The sequence below is a fragment of the Bactrocera oleae genome, chromosome 3 (genome assembly GCF_042242935.1).
Source record: "Bactrocera oleae isolate idBacOlea1 chromosome 3, idBacOlea1, whole genome shotgun sequence".
NCBI lineage: Eukaryota > Metazoa > Arthropoda > Insecta > Diptera > Tephritidae > Bactrocera > Bactrocera oleae.
The window spans coordinates 90,947,774-90,975,270 of NC_091537.1; the positions used below are offsets into that span (position 1 = coordinate 90,947,774).

At 34.7% G+C, this 27,497-nt stretch overlaps 1 protein-coding gene across 3 annotated transcripts in view; it reads left to right on the forward strand.

The window, feature by feature from the left end:
- Positions 1–27,497, forward strand: part of sick (sickie) — a 417,791-nt gene that overhangs the window by 31,901 nt on the left and 358,393 nt on the right. The window contains exon 1 of one of the 3 annotated variants that reach the window (XM_070107211.1): positions 22,945–25,794. The exons of the other annotated variants lie outside the window; for them this stretch is intronic. Within the exon in view, the coding sequence (XP_069963312.1) occupies positions 22,945–25,794 (2,850 nt within the window). Of the gene's footprint in view, positions 1–22,944; positions 25,795–27,497 lie in introns of those variants that run through there. 3 annotated transcript variants of the gene reach the window in all.

Genomic DNA, 27,497 nt, shown 5'->3' on the forward strand with positions numbered 1-27,497 from the left:
TTCGATGAGTCCTAATAAGGGATTTTTTATATAAATTTTTTTTCCTCACTGTTTAATTTTAGTTGCTGATTTCAAATGTTATTCTTTCTGCCTAAAAGTGTGCTTGTACTTATTATTTTTTAATAGAAGTTTTTTTTTTATTATTATATTTTCTCTCTCTCCTACCAAAGAGCCTTATTCTATTTGCATAGCACACATTTCGCTTACTGCCTCAATAAGTATGCTTTGTTTTGCATAACTTTTCATATTTCCCCAAATTCCCGTGGTTTTCCGGCTCAAAACCAAACTCAATCAGCGAAAATTCATACTCAATTCAAGTTGTAACCAATTTAGCTACCGTGGACCTTCGGTCTGTTATTAGTTTACCTCTCATACCCATTCTCATAACTATACCATGCTTAGCCGTCTAAACTTCTTCAAGTGCATGTAAAGTAGTAAATTAACATAAAAAACTTCGCAAAGGTCGTAACTTTTAACTTTCTTTTTGTTATATTTCGATTGCTGCTTGCATAGGCGAAATTGGCTGGGCTGTAACAGAGATACAATTGCCAAAGTAGCAGGAAGTAGTATTATAAAAAGTCAGTAAATGCCGCGGCTTGTCAAAGTTTTTTCTCCAAACAACAAAAAAGCAAATAAACGAGGAAGGTTGCACCAAAAAGGCAAGCAAATAAAAACGGCAAGTAACTAGGAAACTCACATAAACATAAATCGGAAAAGTCATTTTTGGTTCTCCAGCATAGGCGTGTGTATAAGTATGCTGCCTGAGCCTTTACTACTCGTAAATCCGTAAAGGCGGGCAGACATCATTAGAAATTCCCATACAGAATGCAGTAAACGTGAAATTGGAAGGGTGCTCATGTGAGACGCATATATATTGCGTGGGCGGCATTCTAAGGTATTGCGAAAGCACATGCTCTTATCATCACTCTCTTCCTTTCTCTCTCTGTCTTATCAGTTCAGCTAAATTTAACGCTAAACTTCAACAAAACGCCACGACAAGTTGTCGTTCCTTTTCAAATTAACATAAAGCTTAGCAAATTGTAAATGATATGCTGCCTAAATGTATGCAATATATTATGACACGCTTGTAAATTTGTAATAAAACCTTATAAATGACTTTGCATATTACAAAATATTACCGAAGGTTAATTACAAATGTAGACGACAGCGCACAAAAATATTCATTTAAGCCAACGGCTATAGACACAATGTCTGCTTTGATTTACATACTTTTGGGCGTTATGTTAAGCTTTCACAAATATTATGTGTTGTTGAAAATTTATTGCATGCTTTTGCGGGCACATAAGTGCGTATTTACAACTCATTTGGTTGGCTAATAAATTTTTGGGTACTTTTTGGTTACAACAAAGACTCTCATTTTGTATGTCCAACAACAAAGCGTGTTAAGCAGTATATTAAAAACCCATATTATGTGCATGTGATTTTGTGCTGTTATGTGAATAATGCGTTATATAAAGTTGACGTGTTAATGTGTTTTCGCTTTGTGTGCATGACATTTGATTTTAGTGGAAACAAATTTTCAGGATTTTATTTATATTTCTTTTTCTGATGTGTTGATAACAATATAATTTTTTGGGGTAAATTTAGTTCCGTTACTCTCAGGTTTTTCACTAAAGTTTAGACAATCGCAAGTGTATATAAAGATTTCGTGTATTGTTACTTAAAATATCGAAAACATAAAATCGTTTTATAATGTTCGATAGTATATCGGATATGTATCAAATTTTTTCAAATTTTTTCATATTTTTAAATTTTTTCAAATAAAAATATGCAATTTAAGTATCGATAACATAAAATATATTTAAAATGTCCGATTATTTATCGATAAATTGTCGATAATTTTAATTTTCTTTCAATAAACTTTAAAATTATAATTGAAATATATGAATTATGCACGAATATGTATTTTTTGGAAATGCTATCGATATATTTTAACCGATGCATAATATTTTTTATATTTTTTTTAGAAATATTAAACGCATTGTCAAGAAAATATTGCTAAAATCTTTATAACCTGCATAAATGCTTTAAATCGATAATTTTATATTTTTTCTGGTCCTCAATTGACTAAGGCTTAATGTTACCTTATACACATAATATGGTAAGTGTATACTTTAAATTCTTATTATATTTATCTAAAAAGTTTTAAAGCAGTATTTCTTCATAACTCTCTACTTTGAACATACCCAATATATTACAACACACTTTAAGGCGCACCAACTACTCCGCACATCAACACAACACAGCAGCAAATATGCCAGCTTACAGCACACGGATAATTTAGCACTTAGTTGTGCCTAACTAAACCGCAATATGAGCATGCTTCGCACATCCCATTACAGCGCCGTCGCCATTCGACACCTAACATTTGTTATTACGTGCGATTTTGGCTGGCAGCCGACAGTTTGTTTAAGCTATTGCGTAAATAAGCACAGCCTACTTTTAGGCTTAAGCGCAAAACAAACATTCGGCGGCTACACAACTACCTACAACGCTAGCAGTTCATTTCGTACGTATGTGTTAAGCCGTCAACGATTGCTTTGCGATATTTTTATTTTCTAAATGCTTTTGCCACTTTCACTTTAAGCGCCTACAGCTAGATAACCACACAAACACACAAATGCGCCCGCAAGCATTTGCTTTATTTCCTTTCATTCATGCTCATTTTTCGCTTTCACTTGGCTTACTGCTTTCAACCGCTTAGCGCGTTGAATGGCTTGCGCGTCACTACGCCTCAAAGTATGCTTTGTCAAATTGCTTTACACTGCTGGCGGCTTTTGATTACATTTGCGGTTGTGCAAAAGTCTTCGAGTGCACGCGTGTGTGTGTGTGTTTAAGTGTTTTCTCACACTTATTTTCACTTGTTATCGCCACAATATCGCTTGTTTGTTGTATGCTGGCGTTTTGCTCATTTACGCCAAACAAACTCAATTCTCGGAGTTGTTTTTATTTTTGATTTTATGCCTACGGTTGCTTGTGCTCACACTTTACTCATGTTTTGCCAGCATTACATTTCATTTTATTGTTTATTGTTTCGCCGTTATTTGTTGCTTTGTTCGTTTTGTGGTTTTTGCTTTTTACTTGTGTTTGTTGTAATTGTGGTTCAGTGAAATTAATATGAAATTGTATTTACTTTTGTATTATGGCGACATGTGATTACCGACACGTATTAACAGGCGTTGAGCCGCCTAAATTGCTGTTGTGGCGCTAGTACATATCTATGCTTACTAAAATAACGCATTTGGCTTATTGTTTCTACATATTTTGTTATCGATTAAGTAACCATTCTTAAAGAAAAAAACAATACAAAGAAGAAAAAACGTTAATTTTAGTTGCACTGAACTTGATTCCGATCGTTCAGTTTGTATTGCAGCTATATGCTATAGTGACCTGATCTAAACAATTTCGTCGGATATTACATTGTTGTTGTTACCTCATTAAAAACAAAATTTTAGAACACTTGAGTACTTACAAATGTATAAACTAAACTTTTTCACCACTTTATATTTAAATTGTTGAAATTTTTTCGATTCTTTTATTTTTAGTATATTATTAAAGCTTTAATAAATATTATTATCTTTATTGTCATACCCGAAAAACAGCCTAGAAGTTGCTCTTAGCTCGACCACCATTCCCAGTCTAGTGGGCTAGATATGTGGAATTTTATTTTATAAGAACTTTTTGCAAAGCTTAGAAACGTAGAGTTTTACTTCTCAGTTACATACAAATCCATCAATATTCCTTAGATATTTGTGTATTATTTTCATTAATTTTAAAAACTTTAATGAAAAAAAGTTTCATTTTTTGTATATTATTCTTACATAATAAGTATCTACCATTTAAAACCTCAAAATATATTTATTAAGTACCTGCAATGAACTTTGATTCACAATCAAAACATTTCCATTGTTCCTATAAATTGCCCCTCTTTTTATATACTTCATAATTTATAATAACTTATCAGAGTATCACACCTTTATCAAATTTATAGCGTTTTACAACTCCTAATACACCCATCTTCGAATTTTATAGCAAATTTGTTAGAACAGTAGCACACTAAGAAATTATAAAGTTGATGAATAATTCACAATAGCATGCTTTCGAATTCGATTTCGATTTTATAGGAGATATTTAAGTTCGAGAAAAGTTAAAACACTTAGCTTGTCTGGTTTATGACTTCACTTTCGAAGACAACATTCATTTTGCAGGAAGCTATTTTTAGAGAATGTTATTAAACACTTATTACAGAGAATGTTAATAAACATTATTTATAACATTCTCTGTTTTGACGAACCGGCTTTTAAATTAACATTCTCTGTAATAAGTATTTATGAACATTCTCTGATTATTGTCTCATTTCGGTAATTTCATAACATCTATAGAATATTTTTCTAAATGCGCAAGTTGATCCGAATAATAGTTTTGGCGACATAGTTTTGAAAATTTGCGCACTCGAGGTCAGCTATATAATCACTTAAAACTTTATATGCATTTTTCTCGAAACGGTGTCTTCAAATTCGGTTGTCAAGACTTCTCGCGAACGACATAACCGAACTTAGTAAAATTTTGCACAGGTCTTCCAAATATAAATTTACACGGTTTGAACGGAGGATTTCTTTTTTCGTTCGAAAGAAAAAAACGTCAAGAAATGTTCTCCAAAATTTGCATTTTTTTGTAAAAACGTCTGTCAAAAAAACGAATTTTACTTTTTTTTTGTTTTTCCTTCATCCAATACCTAATTTATGATCTAAATTAGAACACTTATTTCTTTATTTTTATTTTTATGATCCTGTAAGAAGTTCTGCTGTCAACTCGGAGGCAGCTTTTTTCCGAGGGACTGCCGTAATGGCCGAGTTTTGAATAATTTCCTTTGAAAATTTCACAAAATCTTTGTATTTGTATCTTTAGATTAATAAAAATTTTGAATAAAATATTTAATTTTTCAACATTTTTGCTCGAGGAAACCCCATGTAACCATTTAACTGAGTACAACAAAATATTTCAATTTATACCAAAAAAATTATTTTGGTGTTTTATTTGAGAGTTGTAATATTGTTTTAAAAAATATTACTAATAATGGCTACAATAAAACAAAAAAAATAAAAAATTATAAAAAAATTCAATAAATATTTCGGTTCAATTAAACACTATTTGTAAGCAGAAGTGATGTATTTTCGGTTAGTACAAACTGCTTTGATATTAGTGTGTGTTATATAGTTATTTACCTACGTGAGGAGTTGGTCTGGTAAATTTTCTATGGAAAACTTTTTATAACTAACATTATTTTTTCTCTAAGTACCAATCCAGCTGAAGTAAATTAGAAGTGACATGAGTTTAATAAAATAGTTAAAGTAAACTGCATATACTGACTCAAAGGGCGTTTTTAAGAGGTTATTCAAATTTTTACTAAAATATGAAATTTCGATTTTTTGTCGAGATATATTGAATTAGTAATATATTGATGTTTGGAGGGAAGTTTCCAATAGATGTACTATGAAATAATTTGTTTAGATGTTTTAAACAAATATTCAGATTTTTAATTAATTTTTAAGAAATCTCTTTATTTTGAACCGTATGGATGTGAAATTTAAATAAAAAATTCACTCCAAACGTAATAAAACTTGTTTTCTAAATGAAAACAGCCAGCCATTGATTTCTGAATTGTGGCCAGCGAATCTGCCTCAGTACACCGAAACTTCATTCACACTCAAATGTAAATCAAAGCAATGCGAAAAACACACTTATACACACATATACATTTCATACAGTTGTATATCCTCATGCGTCTTTTTGGCTTTTCCAACTGGTCACATATTGAATGAAACTCGCTGTCCACTGTTTTGTCGCCGCGCCACACAATTCCCTGCAGAATTTACATACAATTTTTGTATGATTTGCATTTGTTTTGCACTTTTGCGCTGATGCGTCAGTGTGAACCTCTAGGTGTTTGTGTGTGTGTAAATGTTAGTGTGCGCTACTGCGCTGTTCTATACCCTAGGGTTCATAACTGCGTTTGCGTTGTTGTTTTTCAATTCACTGTTGAATTTTCACTATTTTGTTGGCTGATGACTTTTGGATTTTCGCCTATTGTTTTCCACGGCATAAAAGGCACTAAATACGCATTGTTAGCGCGTTGACGGCGCTTAATTAAAGTTTGCTTAGATAAGCGGGAGGGGCAATAATGCAAATAATTTTAGATGAAAAGTAAAATATTTATGTACATATATATATAAATAGTGCATAATGAAGTGGTAATTGAAATAAAATAGAATCAAATAATCAGCTTTGATTTGAATATAAGGAATATAGTGCTAAAACTCCACTTAATTATATAAATTCATTATGATGATTAATTAAAATTATTGTTGCTTAGGAACTCTTTACAAACATCATGTGTTGGCTTAGAAAAACAACAGATCATAGTTTTAAATTCAATTAAATAACTTCACTTTTTTTTGAAAATCAAAGTAATGGTGCTTTCTGAATTGGCAAAAAGAATTTGAAGCTGAGTACATCAATATCAAAATGGATGAACTCATTTCAATAACTAAATTAAATTCAAAGTGCAAAAAAAATTTTAATATCTAATTTTATTTTTATTATGTTTTTTTGCTTCGCAAATATTTTAATTTCTTGGTCTAACGCTATTAAAAAAAGTTATTTTGATAAAATATTGACATTAAAAGGATCTTATTTAATATAATTTAATTTTATTTTATTTATTTAAATTTAATTTAATTTAATTTTATTTTATTTTATTTTATTTTATTTTATTTTATTTTTATTATTTTAATTATATTTAATTTTATTTATTTAAATTTAATTTAATTTAATTTAATTTTATTTAATTTAATTTTATTTAATTGTATTTATTTTAATTTTATTTTATATAATTTATTTTAATTTAATAAAATTAATTTACTTTATTAAATTTAGTTTATTTTAATTTAATTTAATTTTATTTAATATAATTTAATTTAATTTAATTTAATTTTATTCTATTTAATTTTATTTAATTTTATTTTATTTTATTTTATTTTATTTTATTTATTTATTTAATTTTATTGTATATAATTTTATTTTATTTAATTTAATTTAATTTTATTTTATTTTATATAATTTAATTTTATTTAATTTAATGAATTTAATTTAATATAATTTAATTTAATTTAATTTATTTAAATTTAATTTAATTTTATTTATTTAAATTTAATTTAATTTAATTTTATTTTATTTTATTTAATTTTATTTAATTTAATTTAATTTAATTTTATTTTATTTTATTTTATTTTATTTTATTTTATTTTATTTTATTTAATTTTATTTTATTTCATTTTATTTTATTTTATTTTATTTTATTTTATTTTATTTTATTTTATTTTATTTTATTTTATTTTATCGTTTTTCAAACTTCTAGAAAGTATTTAAAAAAAATACCCCTCCGCTCCACTAAATTCAAAAATACCCAACGCTCCTATTGCAAACAAAAATATCCCAAAATAAACTTCCAGCGGGGCAATGACAACACATTTCCCCTGTCAACACGCATTCATGACGTCACAAATCAACCTGTTAAGCGCATAAACACGCGACTATAGCAACAACACTGAAGTTATGTTGACAACATGTGGTTCAGTGGCAACACAAGCACCAAACGTAAACGAACAGGAAGTCAAGCCGACAAGCACATGCCTTGCCTAACCACCAACAACAACAAAAACTGAAATTTCCCTTGCAAAAACGGCACAAAGGACAACAACCCTTGACCGAGCCGGCAAATGCACAGTTATGAAGGCTAAGGGCACAAACAACAACAGCGGCAGTGTGTAGCGTGCCGCAAACATACACAAACCGAAATTTTCCAGTGACGAACCATAAGAGAGCGTGACGCACACAAATACTCTCAACACAGGATATTTCCCAATTGTGGTTATTTCGGTGGAAAATGCTTGCCGCTTGACTCATGCAAATTTCCCTGCAGAAGACTTTCAGTTACAAGCCAATGCTTTGCAACAGGATATTTCAGTTGCGGAGCGTCATTGCCGGTAGAAGGACACATCAGGCGTAGACAAGTGTTCTTGCTGAAAGTTGTCGAAATACTTTCTTTCGACTTAATGAGACGTGCTGCGATAACTCAGTGCGCGTTTTGTTGTTAACGGCGAAAGGACGCGTATGAAAAAAATTTGAAGTAATGCACTGTGTGAACTCGTTGATGAAACTTCAATTCACTGCACTGGAGAAGTAATTAAATAAATGTGGCAAAATAGTTTTCCAAAAATATAAAAAAAAAAAAATCACATAAAACAAAACAACAAAAAGGTGTGTTTCGGAAATTAATTTGTTTTATATATTTTAATTGCGCTGTGAAATATCGCCGTTAGCGTTTATTCGTGGAATTTTATTGGCAAATAGAGTGATAAATGTTATAAAAGTGGTTTATTTTAATTTATTATAGATTAAAACGCATATTCACATAATAATTCGTCAAATAATTTTTAATGATAACTAAACAAAAATTATTTTTATAACAATTAAGTGGATCATTAAAGACTTGTTCATGCAAAAAAACACAAACAAAAAAAAAAAATTTTAGGCGCTTTTGCATCTCTAATATGTTAAAAACGATGTGTAGAGGAGGTTTAAAAACTGGCCTATCTAGCGTTAAAATTATATAATTGCCCAGTTCGGTTTCTGAGTTCAGTATTTCTATTTATAAAAAGGGGTTTATTACTAATTTTCCAAATTAACTCTTCCAGCTGCATAGCTGTGGCAATAATTATTTTTTTTTAACTTCTTAGATACTATAGAACTTTGGTTTAAGTCCTTTTTTTCAGTGATATATGTCTCAAATTGCACAAACCACAACAAAATGTTTAATCAGACGAAATATTTTTTATAAAAAAGAGCTTGAGAGTTTGAATTTTTAATAAATATACTGAATTCATGTCAAAATACCAGAAATGTATATCGCAACCCTCAGAAATTTAGGGAAAATGCAATATTTTATGTTTGTCACAGCAAACGGTTTCTGTTAGCAGTTTCTATAAGCTCTGAAATGAGTGTACTATTTCATACAAGTATATCAGTTAATCTACCCTGAAAGTTAATGTTTTGATAACATTTTTGTGAGGTATATATATATGTAGTTATATCGAAAATTCTCCCTCCGAGATTAGTAAAAACATTTAAGATCAACGAGTATCTGGCCATTTGCTTAATAAACTGTGCTGGCCATTTCACCAATAGGTCCGCTTAGTGACCTTGGCTTTTGCAGAGGAAGTAGGAAAATATACTCTATTTTGCATAAACTTCAAATTTTGAACGTAATAAGGTTAAAATATCGCCATATGATTACTATCTGTTCCTTTCTATGAGAAATGAGTTGGCTGTTGTAAAATTCGCTGTAAGAAGAGCTTGTAAAAATTTACTATCCCAGTTGTTTGCCAATAGGACCGAGAGTTTCTATTAGTGTGGCACTATATATTTACCTTCAAATTATCGATCAGTGCACATTTTAACTAAACTACAATAGTTCATTCTAACTATGCTGAAAAAAATTTTAATTGGAAAGCAAAAAATAATGGGTCTATTCTTACTAAACCTTATACCCTAAAATAATTAAAATATTGCTAACAATTTAGTATGCCTGAGGGTATGCTATACTTTTTAGAGTTTGAGCTCAGTTGTGGGCTTAGAAAGTTTCCTGTAGTCTAAACTAAGTTATGCCATACTCCAGCGACTAGTAAGTTTTCAAAATGTAAAAAGAAAATGCAAATCAAGTCCCTTTATAAAATACGAAAATGAGTTACATAATCTTTACATAATAATAAACATACTCAACACAACATTGGTTTGGGGAATTGTAAAAGTCTACGAAAGATAAATTTTTCTTTAAAAAACGTTATAAGACCTACCGAACGCTAAAGTGCTTGAGATTCACAAAACTTAATTATCTTCTCTCGATAATCTAATATTTTTAAGAAGTGTAACACAAAATCGTGTCGGCAAAAAAGAATTTAGGAAATAATTCCGAAAGCCATGATAACCATATGCATAACCTGAAAATGAATTAAACGCAAAAGATATTTGCTGCGCTCTAAACAGCTTATGCACATGTTTACTGAGCAAATTTACACCGAAAAATAACCGTTTACCTCAACGCCCGTAAATATGTAATGTGCTAAGACACTGCAGTGAAGTGATAATCAAGTGTTAATCGTAAATACCTACTTACCAAGTGTTATACACACATAAAAAAGAACGAAGAACGAAGACAACACACAGCGTCGCGTAGTTTAAATATACTTTAAAACGGTTTATTGTGGCAGACTGTATGCAGCACAGCGCGATATAGCCAAAAAACGTGAATTGCACGTGTGTGCACCTAAAATTATGCTACAAAACTGGCAAAGCAGCAGCTTACAGCCAACTCTGTAGTGTCATTTTGTGTTGTCTGTGATTTTTTCACATCGTTTTTGGCTGCTATATAAGAAAGCTGAAACCGTGCGATAAGCATGCAGAATACTAGTGTCTTCACACATACACCTACATACTTACATATATGAAAAACTCAAGTATTCCGCGACATTTGAGACTCGCAACACCTGCGCCGCCATAAAGTAGGCAAGTAAAAACTCAAATGCCTCCACGCAAACACACCCAAGCAACATAAGTCGTGGCTGAGTCAGCCGAAAGCCATAATCATAAGCATAAGAAATATGTATGTGTGTGTGTGCCTGTGCTTTTATAAACATAAAATTTTCGTGTGTCATACTTAAGTATATATATGCGGCCGCTGCCATTTCCGTTTCCGCATTGTACTACACAGCGGCGCGTGTGTTTGTGCGCGTTACAATACAGATGCCTTTGTTGTTTTTGCTATTGCCGTGTCTCATATGCAGGAATGCAAACATAAAATACAATACAGTGAAACAATTGCCAGCACAAAAAGTGCGCTCAAGTGTTTTCTACTTTCGAAAGTCATTCGTCTTTATGTGCTTTTACTGCCCGCCAATGTCAGGCCGCGTGTCTTCCCACCCAGACGCCAGAAAGTGCAAGCAAAAGTGTTGTTTTTATTGTATTTTTTTTCTGTGAAAAAGCGAAAGCTGCATTTGCAAACGAAATGGCGAAATTACTTTTTTGCTGTTTTGTGGTTTCGCTTATTTTATTTACTACCCTTTAGCCTTTGCAGTGCCGTTATGCTTCGCTGTCAGCGCTAATGTGCGCTTAGCAGAAGCTACGTGCGTTTTGGGTCTCGTAAGGCTCTGTGTAAGCCACACGCTGAACCACGCAACATTTTTTACTACATTTTTTATCCGCTTTCTTTTTTTTCCTTTTTTCTTTGCATCTTATGACGGTCGCTTTCCGCGCCTAGTGGTATGCAATGAATTTTATTTGTGGTTAGGTTTTTTCGTATCGCACGGCGGTGTTGACACGTATGTAAGGATACTGTTTAAAAAATAAATATTTTATTAGTATGGTATAAAAAATATCACTATATTTTGCACAATTGAAAAATTATTAATAGAAACTAAAAGGTTAAAGCATACTTTTAGGCTCACGTTAAAATATGTTCAAATTTGCAATGAAAATGGCAACCCTATTCTAAATATTTTTTTGCAAATTATTAAGTTGAAAGTAAGAGAATAGAAAACGTGAAGCATAGGCCAGACAAGGGCAATTTTCTTCTTGCATATTTCAATTCAGAGAATTCAATAACTTCTCAGTGCGACACCCATTCTTCCATGTACCCCCATGAGCTCAACGATTTTTCCCCTTAGCTCCTGGTTGATACCCATTCACCACAGAATTTTAATGATTTTAATTATGACTTCAAGCTCTTTAAAAATCGTTTTCAACTTCACATCGCCAATTTTTCAAACAGTAAGTCAACCAAGCCGAAAAAAAAATTTTATTTGATTTGTCAACAATGACCAAGCCAAATATTGAGCTACTAAAAATATGTCGTATAAATATTATCACTAAAGAAGGACAATGCCACCAAAATTACAAAAATAAACAAATTTGTGAAGCAAAAAGTACCAAAAATAAAATACCAACGCAAACACAGTCAACAAACAGCACGAGCATCGAAGAGCAAACACACTAAAACAAAGTAAGAGCAGAATAAATGCGTCATAATAAAAAATAATGTCTCGACCGGATTAGTGTAGACGGACGGGCGCCTCTGTCGACTACTTTGTTATTCTTGTAGGCCTCACTTCGCTATAGTTAACCAAGATGCTTACAAATGCATACGTAGTAGTATACATATAGGCGCTGCTACTAAACACATGTGGCAGCTCAATTATCCCTTTTTGCTTTGTGCTCACAAATTTACAGACAGCCTACACACTCTTTTACATTTTCTTTGCCTTCATACTTCAATACATTGGGCTCGGTTTGTCGTTTACGTGATCTTTGCTACTTATTACGTTTTAGTGGCTTAAGTACCAAAGTGATATTGTAATCGTGCAGCCACTTGGCATTGTTTTGCTTTTGTTTGTTTACGCTCGGAAAATGCGAAATGTGCGCACATAAAATTGCGCCACATAATGGTAAAACACCGGCGACAGCCGAAAAATAGACTATACATTTTATATTTAGGGCGTGCGAAATGCGTAGGCGCTCGCAAACTGTTTCGTCTACTTGCACTTATAGCATTAAGAGTTTTAATAATAATGAAAATAATAAAGAGATTTCTTATTTGTATACGGTACATTTATTTTCTATTTGTTACTGTTTGCTGTTTTTGTGGTTTACTCGCTGGCAATTGCCACGTACCCACTTTTAGGCGCACAAGTGTTTAATATTTGTTTAGTTTAGTTGTGTTGTGTACGCGAAATCCGAGCACAAAATAAGCAATGAAATGTGTGACTAGAATGTCTTGAAATTTTCGAAACCGCACGTCGCTGAAATTGCCTACATTTAGGCGTACACCTAAACACCTACTATAGTTTTGTATTAGTGTTGTTTGTGCCTGTGCGTGGTTTCCTTTACAAACAATGTAAGTAGTTATTTAAGTTTGCCACAAAACGTGTCTGGCAACTTTTAATTGTTTCACATCGAAATGTTTGCTGCCATTGTGGAAATCAAAGTGCGATATTAGGCGTTGTAACTGCTGTTTCGTGTTTGAGGTGTTCTCGTGTCGGCTGTGTATGTTTTAGCTACAGCTAGCATACTAATAGCAAGAAATATTTTCATTTGTGAAGACAGCGAATGCTTTATTGCCTACTTTTCGGCACGCACGTATGTCAAATTTATTTCAAATCTCATTATTTTTGGCTAATTAAATTTGTGTAGTGCCATTAATCTTTTTAATGCATAGAAAGATATGGTATGACAAATTATTTGTTTAAGAGAATATAGAATATCGTCTGTATATACGTGAACTAGTCAGTCAGTATTTAAGATATCGATCCGAAATTTTGCAACCGTATTTTTCTCACCAAGAAGCTACTCATTTGTCGGAATGGCCAATATCGGATTACTATAACATATAGCTGCCATATAAACTGAACGTTCAAACTTAAGTTCTTGTATGGTTAGTTTTTTTATTTGACGAGGTATCTTTACGAAATTTGGCAGAGCTTATTATTTAAGGCATCGCTATAATCTCCGAAGAAATTGTTCACATCGGATCACTATAGCATATAGCTACCATATAAAATGATCGATCAAATTCAAATTCTTGTATGGAAAACATTTTGAGTTGACAAGATATCTTAACGTTTTCACAGATTAGTACTCAACACCATGCTTAAATCTCCGCAGAAATCCGAAGACCGAACCAATAAAAAATATAGCTACCACACAAACTGAATGATCGAAATTGAGCTAAAGGTCTTCTTATGCACATTTATGCTATTAGAAATGCATCTATGAAGCGTATGATAGCTTTGGTTCAACCAAAGTTAACCATTTTATTTGTTTTTAAATATATTTAACTGACAAATGCTTTAACGCACTCCATTTCAAAATGGTTTCTTTCTAAAATTTCTTTATCTTTAGTCAAATTTATTTGAATTTTATATTTTTTCGAAATACTTAAAAATATATTTAAATTATTTTCTTTCATGTCACTTCCGCTTGAAAAACTCTTTAAATGAATTTGTATAAAATGTCTTCCACATAATCTTCTTTTCTAATCACATTAGTTCAAGTTGGCTTACGAATATATATGCCCCTAAAAGGCGGCTTTGAAACCATAAACCCACAAAGCTATAGATTTCTAATACATTTTTATATTTATTCTAAAATGTTACATGGCAAATACCATTTCATCAGTCCAACATTTCAATCGTAACTCAAAATAAATCCAATGACTTTACAGCAGCTACAAACACAAATCCATTACTAAGTAAAAGCGCATAAAAGTCTGCATTGAAATTCAATTTATTCAGTTACAATTTACAGCACAACCATAAAGCAAGTTGTAACCGAGGACAGAGGTGGTTGCAAAAAAACAAATATGGAGTAACGCAAACACAACTAACAATTAAATCGCAGCTTTATATGGAAGCATACAAACAGGCGCTGACCCACACACGTACGCTTAGAAGCGTCTCCACATACGCGGAAATACACCCAAAGCGCATGTGTGTGCACAACGCTCACCTAACCTACACAAAACACTTCCGCCTCGGAAGTATTCACCCGCCCACGAAAAAGTGCCGCATTGAGGCGAAAGATACTGGCGGAAGCCCGCCTGTGTACTTAGAATACAAAACAAACAAATAAACGCACAACTACAAACAAATGTCGGATATGTAGGGAGCGTTTGAAGAGGACGTCAACGATTGACTCTTTGTCGCCCTATATGCATTGGCTTTGTCTTTGCGTATGTGTATGTTGCTGAGCCGAGAGCATATGTGCGCTTATTTGTATCGCAAAAATGTGCTGGGCTAAGCGGAAATTAAGCGCCACTGCTTACCCTCCGCCTTCAGACTCGGTTTGTCCAACAAAAGCGCAAAAAGAATTGCTAAACAAACACTTGAATATGAGTACATGAAATGGGCGTAAGCGCTCACATTCCTCACATTCGCATATTCTCATATCCGCCGCCATAAACGCATGTATACGCTCGCATCTTTGCGTTGGCATGCGAAAACACATAACGGTACAAGTACGCTTCCTGTGTTAAGCCCCTATCATCTCAGTGTGCTTTGCGATTGAAAAATGAGACTGCTTTCAATGTACCATTAAATCGCTCGAAAAATGAAGTGAACACACAAAGAAGAAAGTGGATAATTCCGTTACACATTGTCATTTGACCCCGTTCCAAGCAGCAGCGCTCTAAGAGTGGGGGTACGGCTGTAAGAAAATCTCATTGCGTTTCCCTCTTTCGGTGCGCTCTTAAGGTATTTATAGTAGTCTCTTTTCTAAATGCAATAAAATGGGTTAAACTGTTATCTAGATTAGTAGTTGATTGTTTGGAAAAAGGAGAGCGCCAACAACAAAGGCAACGTTTAGTTGGTCAAGCAAATAGAGCAGTGGATGCGTGGACTGAAAAGTCGGAAGGAATATTGTATATATATTTTTAGGCAAACATCATAACGGTAATTCAGAGATTTAGTTGTTTTAAAATTTTGGTTCTAATGTGGTTGTAGATATTACTTCAATTGTCTATTCAGAAGCGCCCTAAATGTATGCAATGGTTAGTTGTTGAAGAATAAAGCATTTTTCTAAAACAAAAGTGTATTTGTTACACACTTTTAGGGGTAATGTCTTCATACTTAAAGAAAGTCTTTAATCAAATTCGTTGATCAGAGAACAATTTGTAATTAGAGAGAGAATGTTATACCTTTAACCGATTACTAACTACAAAAAATAAATTTTATTGCTTACTGGCTGGATTATAGACCGCTGTGATCATAAATAAAAATAAATATTATATAGGAAAAGTAGATATGTATATATTTATAATTTTCGTAATTACAACTTTTAAGTTACCTCGCTTTCCACATTTAGTTATCTTGATCTACTAATATCCACAAAATCCTTAAATGTATGCAAGGCTTTCATGTAAAGAGTTCGAAAATAACATACTTAATTGTAGCGTACCTTTAGTCAAATTGTGATACTTTAGCAAAGTCTCAAACCAAAATTAATGAAATGTCATAGTTGAAAGAAAAATTTGGGAATAATCTATATATACAAGTAGAAGAAACTGTCATACTTTTAACCAATTTCGTACTCCAAAAAAATATTTTTATGGTATTGCTGGTGTTCAATATATAGTAGACTGCTTTAGGCATAAATAATTCCAAATATTATAAAATAGTGAAAATATATATATAGATTTATAATTTTTCTAATTATAACTTTTAACTAACTTCGCTTTCCATATTTTGCTAACTTGATCCGCTACTATCTACAAGCTTCTTAAATACATCCACTGCTTGCATTCTAACAGTGAAAAAATGTCATAATTATATATAACATACCTTTAGGCATATTGTGTTACTTAAGCCAAGTCTCACACCCGTTTCGATAAAATCAAATGTTCAAACGTTTTTTAGTAAAGACTTTTTCTTAAAAGCAACATATAGCTAATAAAATTAGATGCAAATAGATAAAAAAAATATTTTCAAAAATTCATAATATTAGCTGCTGTAAAGCAGAGCCACAAAATTTAATTCTAAAGAATTTCTCAAGATTTTTCTTCTATTTTATTTAAATTATTTGACTTTCCTCTCCCACTCTAATTTATCATTTAAATTTATTTAATTAAGGTACCCGGTTTCAATGCCCCTAAATAATTTAAACGTGACAAAGGCAACTAAATTATAGTTATTCATATAATTCCTCTCTTTACATACACACAAAAATGCAGCACGCCGGCAGCTATGCAACGAATTTGCGTCACCCTTTCTGAATCCCTCAAAAAACAACAACGAAAAATGAACACGTTGTCAACCTACACTGTGGTGGCCATTATAAATGCTACGCTAAGCTCATAACTCGCACACATATACAGATATAGCACTACTGCTAAGCGATAAAGCCCAAAATTATGCTGGAGTAATCATAAAAAGTGCTTTCGCATATAGTCGCCTAGTCACTTCGCAGGCATTGGAATACATTTTCGCTTGCAAATCTAACAAAATACCATAATGCTTGCGCGGAGCGGGTGAAGCGTGGGACCAATGGAGTTTTCTAAGCAAAATGGTCCGGCTAAAATTATGAGCTCAACGCGTGCCCATATTCAAGCGTCATCCATTACCAGTTTTGTGCGTTTCTACGTTTGTGTGCGCTTCTGCTGGTTTTTTTTTTTTTTGTGAAATCCTTTTGCTGTGCCGGCTTCCGCTCAGGCAGTGGGCAGTAAATTATGACTGAAAATATTTACTTTGCAATTTTTGTTCAGTTGCTTTTGAAACGTTTCTTAGTTTTTTTCCTTCCTTTCTTTCTGCATTTCACTCAATTCTGGCAGCCAAGGACACTGACACTGCGTTTAACTGGTATGCGCTGGTGAAATTTTTGCTGGAAGGCTTGCACAAATTTGTCGACTTAGTTAATGGGTTTTGACATGCCCGCTGCGCTGCAGTTCTAAGTTATGAACACAATTATTTGCGAAGGCATTTCGGCGGAGTAAATTTAATGTGTAGTCGCTGGTGCAGAAGCTGTAGCCTAAATTTATGTTAGAAGTTTGTCTTTGCATTGTTTATGCCTCAAAAGCCGAAAATTTTGCTGAACATTTTTCTGAAAATGTTTACTATTTTTGCGATTTTTTATATATCTGATGTCGCTTAAAGACACTGTTGCTCGTTAGAGCGCTTTCAATTAGTGCTAATAAACCAATAAGTACAATCATTGCTTGTGCGCCCTGAAGTATGCTTTTTACAGCGTTTTACTTCGACATACAAAGCACAAAGGAGCAGCGCACAAGTATCCTCAAGCAATCTCTCTACTGTTTCTTTCCTTTATCAGCTTTATTTTAGTTCATCTCTCTTTTACATGCTCCTCTCAAATATTTACCTTACTTTGCTCAGTCAGTATTATCACACACATACATGCAAAATGTAGGTCGCCTTTGTGGAGCTGCTTGCTGGAGTGAATATGCGTGCGGTTATATACATAAGTATGTATGTGCTCCAATCTTTAAATAGAGTTGTAAAATCTTTAATATAATGTTGGCTCATACATATGTATCTGGCTTTGGCTTGCAGCTTCAGCTCATTTAATGCGTTTTTGGTCCAATTGCATATTTTATGCGAATCACTGCCAAAATCCTTTATTATTATTTCATTTGGTTTGCGCAAAGCAAAGCTTCAGTTCTCAGTGGTGTATGCATAATTTAGTAGCAACGGGCATTTATTTACATTTTTATGAGTGGCTTGGACAGCAGTTAGGTATGTAGGTAGGATATGTTGGTTTTTGGCTTGGTGGTTATGTAAATATGCGTGTGAAATATACACGAGATCAAAATCTCTTATCTGTAAAACAGATTTAGTTAAACATAAACAACAAGTTTTACTATTTTTTGTCAATATAGGGAATTAAATGCTTATTTAAAGCATACATTAAGGAGTTAATTTAAAATATGAAATTTTTCTTTGGTTATTAGAAAAAATAGAAGTATATTGGAAATATATATATATATGTGTGTAGTAAGTTACTAAAATAGTTAAGCTTTATCCTGTTTGTCGAAAAAAATTGTTCTTGGAAGTTTTTGACACTAAAGATTTTTGTATTGTCATTTGTTGTTACAACTAACTTGAATGGCTGTTAAGGTTACTTAATAATAGCTTTTTAAGAATTACGGATAAGAATGGAGGGTTAGAATAGTACTTCGTACTTATTTTTGACAAGTACCATCAGAAAAGCCAATCCACGAGAGATTATCGAAAGAAAAAATAAGCGAATTTCAAGGTTCTTGCGACCAAAAAGTTTTGGGGTGTTGTAGCCAACATAAAATACTCCTCTACATAATTTTTAATTTTAATTTCTCTCGTGCTCATTCTCATATTTTCCAAAATTACTGCAAAATATAAACATATTGCATACTTTAAGGCGCGAAACCACTTTAACAAGCATTGCATATTATTCAAAAATCTGCCAAAAATACACACATCCATATCCGCAAATATACACACATACATACTAATATAACTAAAAAAAACTAGAGCATCGTGGCACAGTTGTTATGCCAGCGCCACTGGAGCACTTTCAGCGCTTTCATGTCACACTTAAAAGCAGTTCGAAGTTTCTACTGCATTTCCTTTTTGCTCGCGCTGAATGGAGTTGAGCTGCTATCAGTTTTCGGTTGATGTGCAGCTGCGTTGGCAGCCAAAACAAATGAAAAGTGAGTAAATTTGCTGTGCTTGCCACAAAAGTTCGGTAAGATTTTGACACAAAACCGCACAATGCATTTGCAGCGAGGCAAATAAAAGCAGGAAAAAAGTAAAGCAAAAGTGTTGTGCAACAGCAATGGAATGAGTTGAAAGAGCGTCGTGAAGCATGTATACATGCTATTGACAGTAGCTGCTCTGCAGAGTTGAGACTTTTCTTCGCAGAGTGCATGTGTGTGTGTTGGTGCTGTTGTTCATGGCGCATTGTTGGAAATGTGTCTACAATCTCATAGTATGCGCCCGTTTTCTAACTAAAACTTTAGCAACTCTAAGTGCAAGTTTTAGAATCTTCATTAAGTGACGAGCTTTTTAATCTCTTTCACTTTTATGTGCTGCCACACTTATGCTACGCTTTAAATTTGTTTACTTTGAGAAATGCGTTTTTCAACTATTTTAAGTTTCTTTTTCATCATTTTTGTGGTGGTTTTATTTTTGGTGCTTCACTTTGCTCTCTAACTGTTTGCACAGCTTTTCACATGGCTGACCAATTCTATTTGTATTTGATGATTACAACTACTACTGTAATATATGTTGACCGTTGCTGGTGAGCTTTCAATGTTGCGCAGTGTAAATATCAAGGATTGTGACATTTGATGAGTGCTCCTCGTTGACTCTAAGCACTCGTTCTCGCCACTGTCTCTCTCTGACGCTGGCTGGCGGTGAAAGTTGACGCAAAGTATTGCATTGAAGCGAAGTAGTGTATTGCATTAGATGTAGTGTACTTACTACTTCATGGTTGCAGTTGCTTTTGTTTTTGTACTACTAGTAGTATTTGCTTAGTTAACGACTAAGTTGTGTTGTTGTTGCTGGAAAGAAATGTGTTTAAGTTGGAAATAAAAGATAATTATAAAATTTTATAGCATACTATAAGGCGTTTTTATTATATGCGAACAGATTCTTTTCTGACAAGACAATTATCTTTAACATTATTCTAGTTATAGAGCCAATTCAAGTTTTTTATATAATTAAAGAAGAAAAAAATGTTTTTGAAAGTAGCTAATTTTCTAAAACAAGTCTTGAAGTCATACAAATTGCATTTTTTTTACAAAAAAAGTTTAATAAAACATAGTTTGAGAATTTCATTATAAAATATCAGTAAAACGCAAAATTACTCAATTTTTCAATACTCAAATTTTCCTGCGCCTGAAACTATACTACATTTTATGGAACAAAAAATATATAATAAATCAAATTTGGCGAATTTTACTCGAAATCGCTGATATTATCCGTTGAAAACAGGAAATTAATTGTCATGCACCTATAACTATACTACGTTTTGTGCAATTGTTTTCGGTTCTATGTAAACATGTATTCAAACAAATATATGTCAGTAATTGCTAGTAGCATGTACAGGTTTTTTTAACAAATATCTGCTTGTGTGACGCACAAATTATATTTTTAGCAATTTAAGCGCCTAAAAGTATGTCGCTCAACATTTCAGCTATTACTTACATACTTTTTCTCATAACAAAATAAACACAGTGTAATATCAACTTGTAATACACACTAACCTAATTTCCTAAGTAGTTACCTCATATAATTGTAATAAGTCATTGCTGCGCCTAATTGTATGCCTTTCTTCACATAAACTTCACCGCCCCAAAAACCGACAATCTTGACGCTCGCAATTCAATTAAAAATTTACATTTTAATTACAAAAGTAACGTGAAATTACAACGGCCTTGCAGGTAATGACAAAAGTTCTGCTGGACGGCCAGTTCGCTGTATATGCATATTGCTCTCCCTTTCTATGCATATTACTTTGCCCATTTCGTTTTCGGCTTACAGCTCATTTCATTGCCATTTAAATTCATCATGCGCCAACAATTATGCAACTTGTTGGAGTTCATTAGCGTACAAAATGAAGAAAAAAACAAAACAGCGTGAATCAATTTGCTCGGTTGTCTTGGCAATTTAACTTTCTCGGGGCGGGTGGTGCGCAATGTGGTTGACGAGTGGCTGGAAAATTGCAAATTTACAACTTATTGCTAGACATAGCGTATTTCTAAGAGCTGCCACGTACTCGTACAATGCGAACGACTGGTTCAACGGGCTGCCAGCGGCGACTACTGGACGCTCGACTCTTTGATTGCTATTTCAGTTTACTAATTAGACAATTAAAGCCATCACCACAGTTGAGTTAGTAGCACATTAAAATTTGCTGTTAAGTAGTTATGATTTAGTTACGCGCTAGTAGTAGAATTAGTGTTGCTATAATGTGGCCTTTTTGGAGCTGGGTCGCATCCAAAACCCTTCAGTAGCTTCTCTTGTATTGTTTTTTTTTTCTTTTAGTACGGTTCCTCATATCAATAATGGTGGAACTTGTATAAAGAATAAGTTCTTATAAGCTATTCTAGGAGTGCAAAACTCGAGCATATGTAGAGTTTAAAGTTTTATTTGCCTCTCCATATTTTTGAGCTTGACTACGATATCTCGCTATTAGGAAGGACTAGTTAAATTTGAGAAACCCTGACTTTATATTGATTAGATATATATGTATTTCTATGCTTAAATATTCTCAAGTTTAAGGGACAGCCTTTGTCCTCACACATTTCTTTGTATATATATTTTTTGCTGGCTTAATAATTTTTTCTGCTGCAAAATACAATTTAAAGTGAAAAAAACAGCCTCATAAAAAAACTGAATAATAATTAACAAAGCGAAGAGAAAAGCGCATGAAAGTAAGCAAAAGCTTCGACGAAAGCACAATAGCAATTTACAGATACTTTGCCTGCCTAAAGGGTGAAAGCCGCTCGGTGATTGCCAAAAATGCCGTTGGCACTTCCATCTTCCACATGATTTTACGGTTTAATACTTTTTTTTTTTTTGGACTTTTTCACTGTTTGAAAGCAAATACAATAAAAATCCATTAAGTCTTACACTTTCTGTATCCGTTTGACGGCAAAAAAGAAATTATTTGATAGCCAAGCTAAGGGTGGAGATAAGGCACATAAGGATGAAGATTTATGAAACCATTAATTTCATTTTATTTTAACGACACAGTTAGGCCAACAAAAAAATGCGCAGATAAATTAAAAACCAAAAAGCCAGAAAATAGTGAACAAAGTGAAAAGTGAAAAAAGTGATAACGAAGTAAAATGATGAAGTAAGAAAGCACTGTAACTTAGCGCACAGTACAAAGCCAACGACCAATTGTTTGCTTGGTCAGTTGAGCGTGAAAATGTGCAGAATTTGCATTGGTCAAAAAAAAAAAAATTTTCAAAAAAAAAGCAGTGAGTGAAACGTGAAAGAATGTGAAACAGAATTGCGCTTGTGAAATCATATTAAAATTGCTCGAATACACAAGCAACATAAAGCAAACAACTAAAAAACGACTTATGATAATTCAAGCGGTGCGGTCCACATAGGCGTATACAACTGCAGCAAGCAACACTTCAACACACAACAACAACAGAATGCTACTCAAAAGCATGCAAAAGCAGTTAACCCCTTATAAAAAACTCCTACCCACCCCACATCTCAAGACAAATTCCAGAAACAACTATTTTACCCTAAATGCGATGTTCAGTGAGCTGCAGTGTACCCAATCTCCTTCTAATTATTGGCAACGAAAATGTCTAGCCAACACCGACGACCTCAATCTGCAACAACACCACATGTAAACGATACGCAAAATAACGGCAGAGCAACTGAGCACAAAGAGCAAAGTGTTGATGATAATGAAACAGTGTTAGTGGAAGTCACAGCGCACGCCAGCTTGGATAGTACACGGAACACGGCTAAAGCCAATAAAACCCGAAGAGCTGCAGCAAAAGATTCTGACACGCCACAGACGAGTGACCAACATGAGGTGAAGGATAACAATAACTGCCAAACAGAACGGCGAAACAAAATTGGCAGCGGCAAGCCGGAGAACACAGCCGTCAACGAAAATGCCAGCGCGCTAAGTGTGTATTTAAAAACATCAATTTACGACTGGGACTCACCCAGCTCATTTACCGGCACTGTAAAGAGACGGAACCGACGTCCTCACACAGTAGCAAGCGCTTCGATCCAACTGCCACGAGGTTTGGCCCATGCGAAGGTACAACAGAATGCAGCATCCGAAAGCACCGCACTCTCAGTGAAAGCTTTGACGTCTAAAAGCGCTGCGGCGGGCATTGAGGAGAATACCACCGAAGACAACCAAGTAAATATTTGTGATAATAAACGAAACAATAATGCAATTAATGAAAGCCAACAGTCTGCGGCGGAGGTAAGTAGAAAGTTGCGACGTCGAACGATACCCAACGAAGTAACAATAACGCCACCGCCACAACGTATACATAAATCCACTACGAAACTACAAAGCAGCATGCCGAAGTCACAACGTCAGTGTAAAGAAAAGTCCAATAAGCTGCGACACAGCAAGTCAATAGCTGGCGCAGATCGTAACGCGAATAACGCTGCTAGTGCGTCTTCGCCCACCGGTGACTTCAGCGCCGATCATAATCCGTTAACTGCATCGCTAAACTCACATAACAGCGCGCCTGGCACAATACCGAAGTCGATTGGCTCGCCTTCATTGCATGCTTCGCAACCGCATATCAATCGTAATCTCTGCAATGACTCATTTACACACACGCACGAGTTTCGCGATGATCCGAACGCCATACGTGACGCTAACTACATGGAATTAAGTTTCTACAATGGACGTTATACCGGCGCCGATTCGACACAGTTTACTGAGCTCTTTTGTGATTTTCCTGTGAGTTATGAGTCTACGACGGTCATTACGAACTCACAGTTCGCGAAATGTGGCCTCTCGGCGCAGCACTCACCGCAGCCACCGCCTTATCGTGAGCCACCACCACCAACGCCGCCACCGATCTCGCAAATGCCAACGCGTGATTCGCGCTATCTCGCGATGCAAACATCCAACGAGGGTGGTGTCTCCCTGTCGGCACCAGCGACACCTTCGCGCGGTAAGGTTGTGCTCAGCAAGAAGGAACGCAAAGAGTTGAGTAAGTTGAATGCGCGTTTGGGTGTGTATGATGGCAGCGAGCATGCGGGGGGTAGTGCAAGTGCGCAGTCTAGTCCCTATAAAGGTCGTGTGTCTGAGCTGAAGAATTGTTTGGCGCGTGGTTTATTTGCATCGCTTAGTCGCGGTTCGCAGAAGTCACTTACAGCGAGTAGTGTGACGCAAGACGATGTCACATCCTCATCGAATGAGATCTCACCACCGCCACCGGCGCCACCTGATGCCAGCCCACCGAATTCGAATGCTTCGAATAATAATGATGCGGACTACAGTGAGAAATTGAAGAACTTACCGGTGCGTCAGCGTAAGACACACGTATCCCATATGGACAACTATTGTTTATTCGATCCCGTAGACTTTATCAATGAGAAAGCCATGCGTCAACGAACACATGCACAGTTAGGTGGCATGTTTGAGCCGTCAGCAGTACATGGTCTACGTGATCCGTTATTTAGTTCGCGTCAAAATCTGAACTTTAGTGAAGAAGAAATTGTGCCCGAAGTGATTTACAATGAGGAACTGCCAGCGGACGAAGACACACTCGTTGTAGAGGTAACATTTGAGGAGGCGTGCGGCGGTGCAGCGAACACGGCGAATTTCGATCATCACAACTACTTTGTCATCGATCCGGATGATTTTGAAGAGGAACCCATAACTGATATTGGCATACCAAATCCATACACGAATGAGCAATTAGTGCATGCTAACTTAGAGGCATTGGCGGTGCAGCCTGTTGCAAATACCGTTGAGCCTATACTACGAGAGTCCGCCAGTTTGGAGCAGCTACTCGAAGTACTCGATGCAGCGCCGAGCATGTCAAATAGCCAGGAATCAAAGGACACAAATACCACCGCTTCCACCACCACAACTACATCAACTGCTTTGGTAGAATCTTCCACCTCAACCAATTCAACGAGCTCATCCACCTCAGCGACGTCTTCGCAAACAACGCTGCAACGCACAAAAAAGCGTTTAACCTTTCTGAATCTTTCACCGTTTCGCTCGTCGAAACACTCATCTGCAAACAGCAGCGCAGACAGCGCAAATAATAAGGGCGGCAAGCGTTCCACAGGTAATGACAATAAAATGAACTGCTCCTCTATTTCCGATGGTGCCGGTGTATTAAGCACCGAGCAACGTGCTGTCTCAGCGCTGGTCAGTTCGGAACATATGTTACATCTGCAGCACATGCTGCTGGACAGCAAGGAACATTTACGCGCACGTACCGTGCCGATCGAATCGAACTATGTGTTATTCAATCCGGGCCCGGTGCCAAGTCGTAATGTGCCGTATAAAATACGTAAACCCAGACCACTGTCTTCGCACAGTGATGCGGATAGCGGCTTCTTGAGTCCCTGCTCGCCCGATGAGCTCTCGGCTTTGAAATTTAACTCGGCGATTTTGGTGCTTCAACAGTGCGACAGCGTACAGGGATACATTGAGGTAAGTAGTTATGGGTATACCTTATTTAGAAGTTAGTTAGTTGATAAGCTATATAATATAAGCGTTCAATATAGATGTACGAGCTCAAGGAAATATCCTTTAGTATTAAAACACAACTTTCAGGACATAAACACTTTGTAAATATTCTCTTGTATGTAATGATTCAGAAGCAAATAATTTTTGTTCTTAAGTTTGAAAATTTGTCAAGGGAGTAGTGCGATGCTTATAGTTTGACTCAACACATATTTTCAGAATGAGTGCACATAAGAAGCAACATGGGATTCCAAAGTAAGGAATTCGACCCATTCCTTTCATCTTTGTTTTCGATTTCAGTTGTTATTAAACTGCTCTTTAAAACACTATCGTTCTGTTTATAAAAAAAGTACAAAAACACTGTAAATTTGGAAGAATCGATAGATATTCATTATACACTAAGATTTTTGTCAGCGATTCCAATTACTTCAGAGAATGTATGGATAGCAGTGTGGTCTTCAAATTAGAGAACCCTTAACAAGAAACTCTGAATTACTAACAGCATCTAACTGACTACAGCGATATAATAGAGCAGTTTAAATATAATATTTATTCCAGGGGTGCTCACGCCATAGCTCACTTGTCTCCGTTTGCCTCTCAACAACACTATGTCGCTCCGTTTGGCTTCGAAAAACGTATTTTACCACAAACACAGCATTTTTAAGAACAGCGCGCAAAATGATCCCAGCAAGTTGACTTTCGCGGACTCCATTTGGCTCCCGATTGCTTGCTTGAGGCTAATCCGATAATCGTCATTCATTCACTGCAGTAGAAAAATAGTTTCAGTATTTTTTGTCGCCGGAGTTTTGGTAACCTCTGATATGTACGGGAATTGTCGACACTTTTCAGATCCTGAAAAATAGGGTGTTGGTAGACCACAATCTTTTGTTGTTGTTGTTATAGCGGCAGAAAACATTTCTGAAGTAGTTTTGCGGAACGATGCCGAGTTGACAGTACTTGGCCGGTTAAAAATCCGGGGCTGTTCCGGTTACTCAGAATCGACTTTCGTGGTTACAGGAAATATTCTTTTCTTTTTTTCCGTTTTGGTTAGACTTCAAAAAATTTAGTTGTAATGCTTACTATCGATGGGAGCTTAACAGCAATAAAGTTCCATGATGGCAAGTTTGAAAAACCATTCCCACATTTCTTCTTGTTTTAAAATATAAACCTAATCGATATCCAAATGGAAGGACGTTCTTCAGTGGTGCCGCTGGAATGGCAGCTTAACGCATCTCTTAGCCTCTTGTCATACTATTTAGGAGTTATTAAAAGCTTCAAATAATCCATTGATCTCTCTCAACATCATAGAAATAACTTCTTTAATAAGGCTTGCAACTGCTTTATCGGCAAGAGATTGACTCAGTAAAGTCTTTACGAACCAACCTGTTCGCTTGGAGTCTGATGCTATTATTTTCATCTGCAAGTTTGGAACTTCATACAATTGCGAAAAAGCACAAATCATTATAATTTTCAAATATAAATCTTATCTTATGTAGAGTGGCTACAGAACATTATAACTTCTCTAACTCCATGCAGTATTTGAAGAAGATTAGGTCTACTTACACATACAGATAGATTCGTATATAATATATATATATATAAGTAAAGCAGTTAATTAACCCACAACAATTCGCATTTATTTTAATGACTTTGCCAACTGGCACACTCCT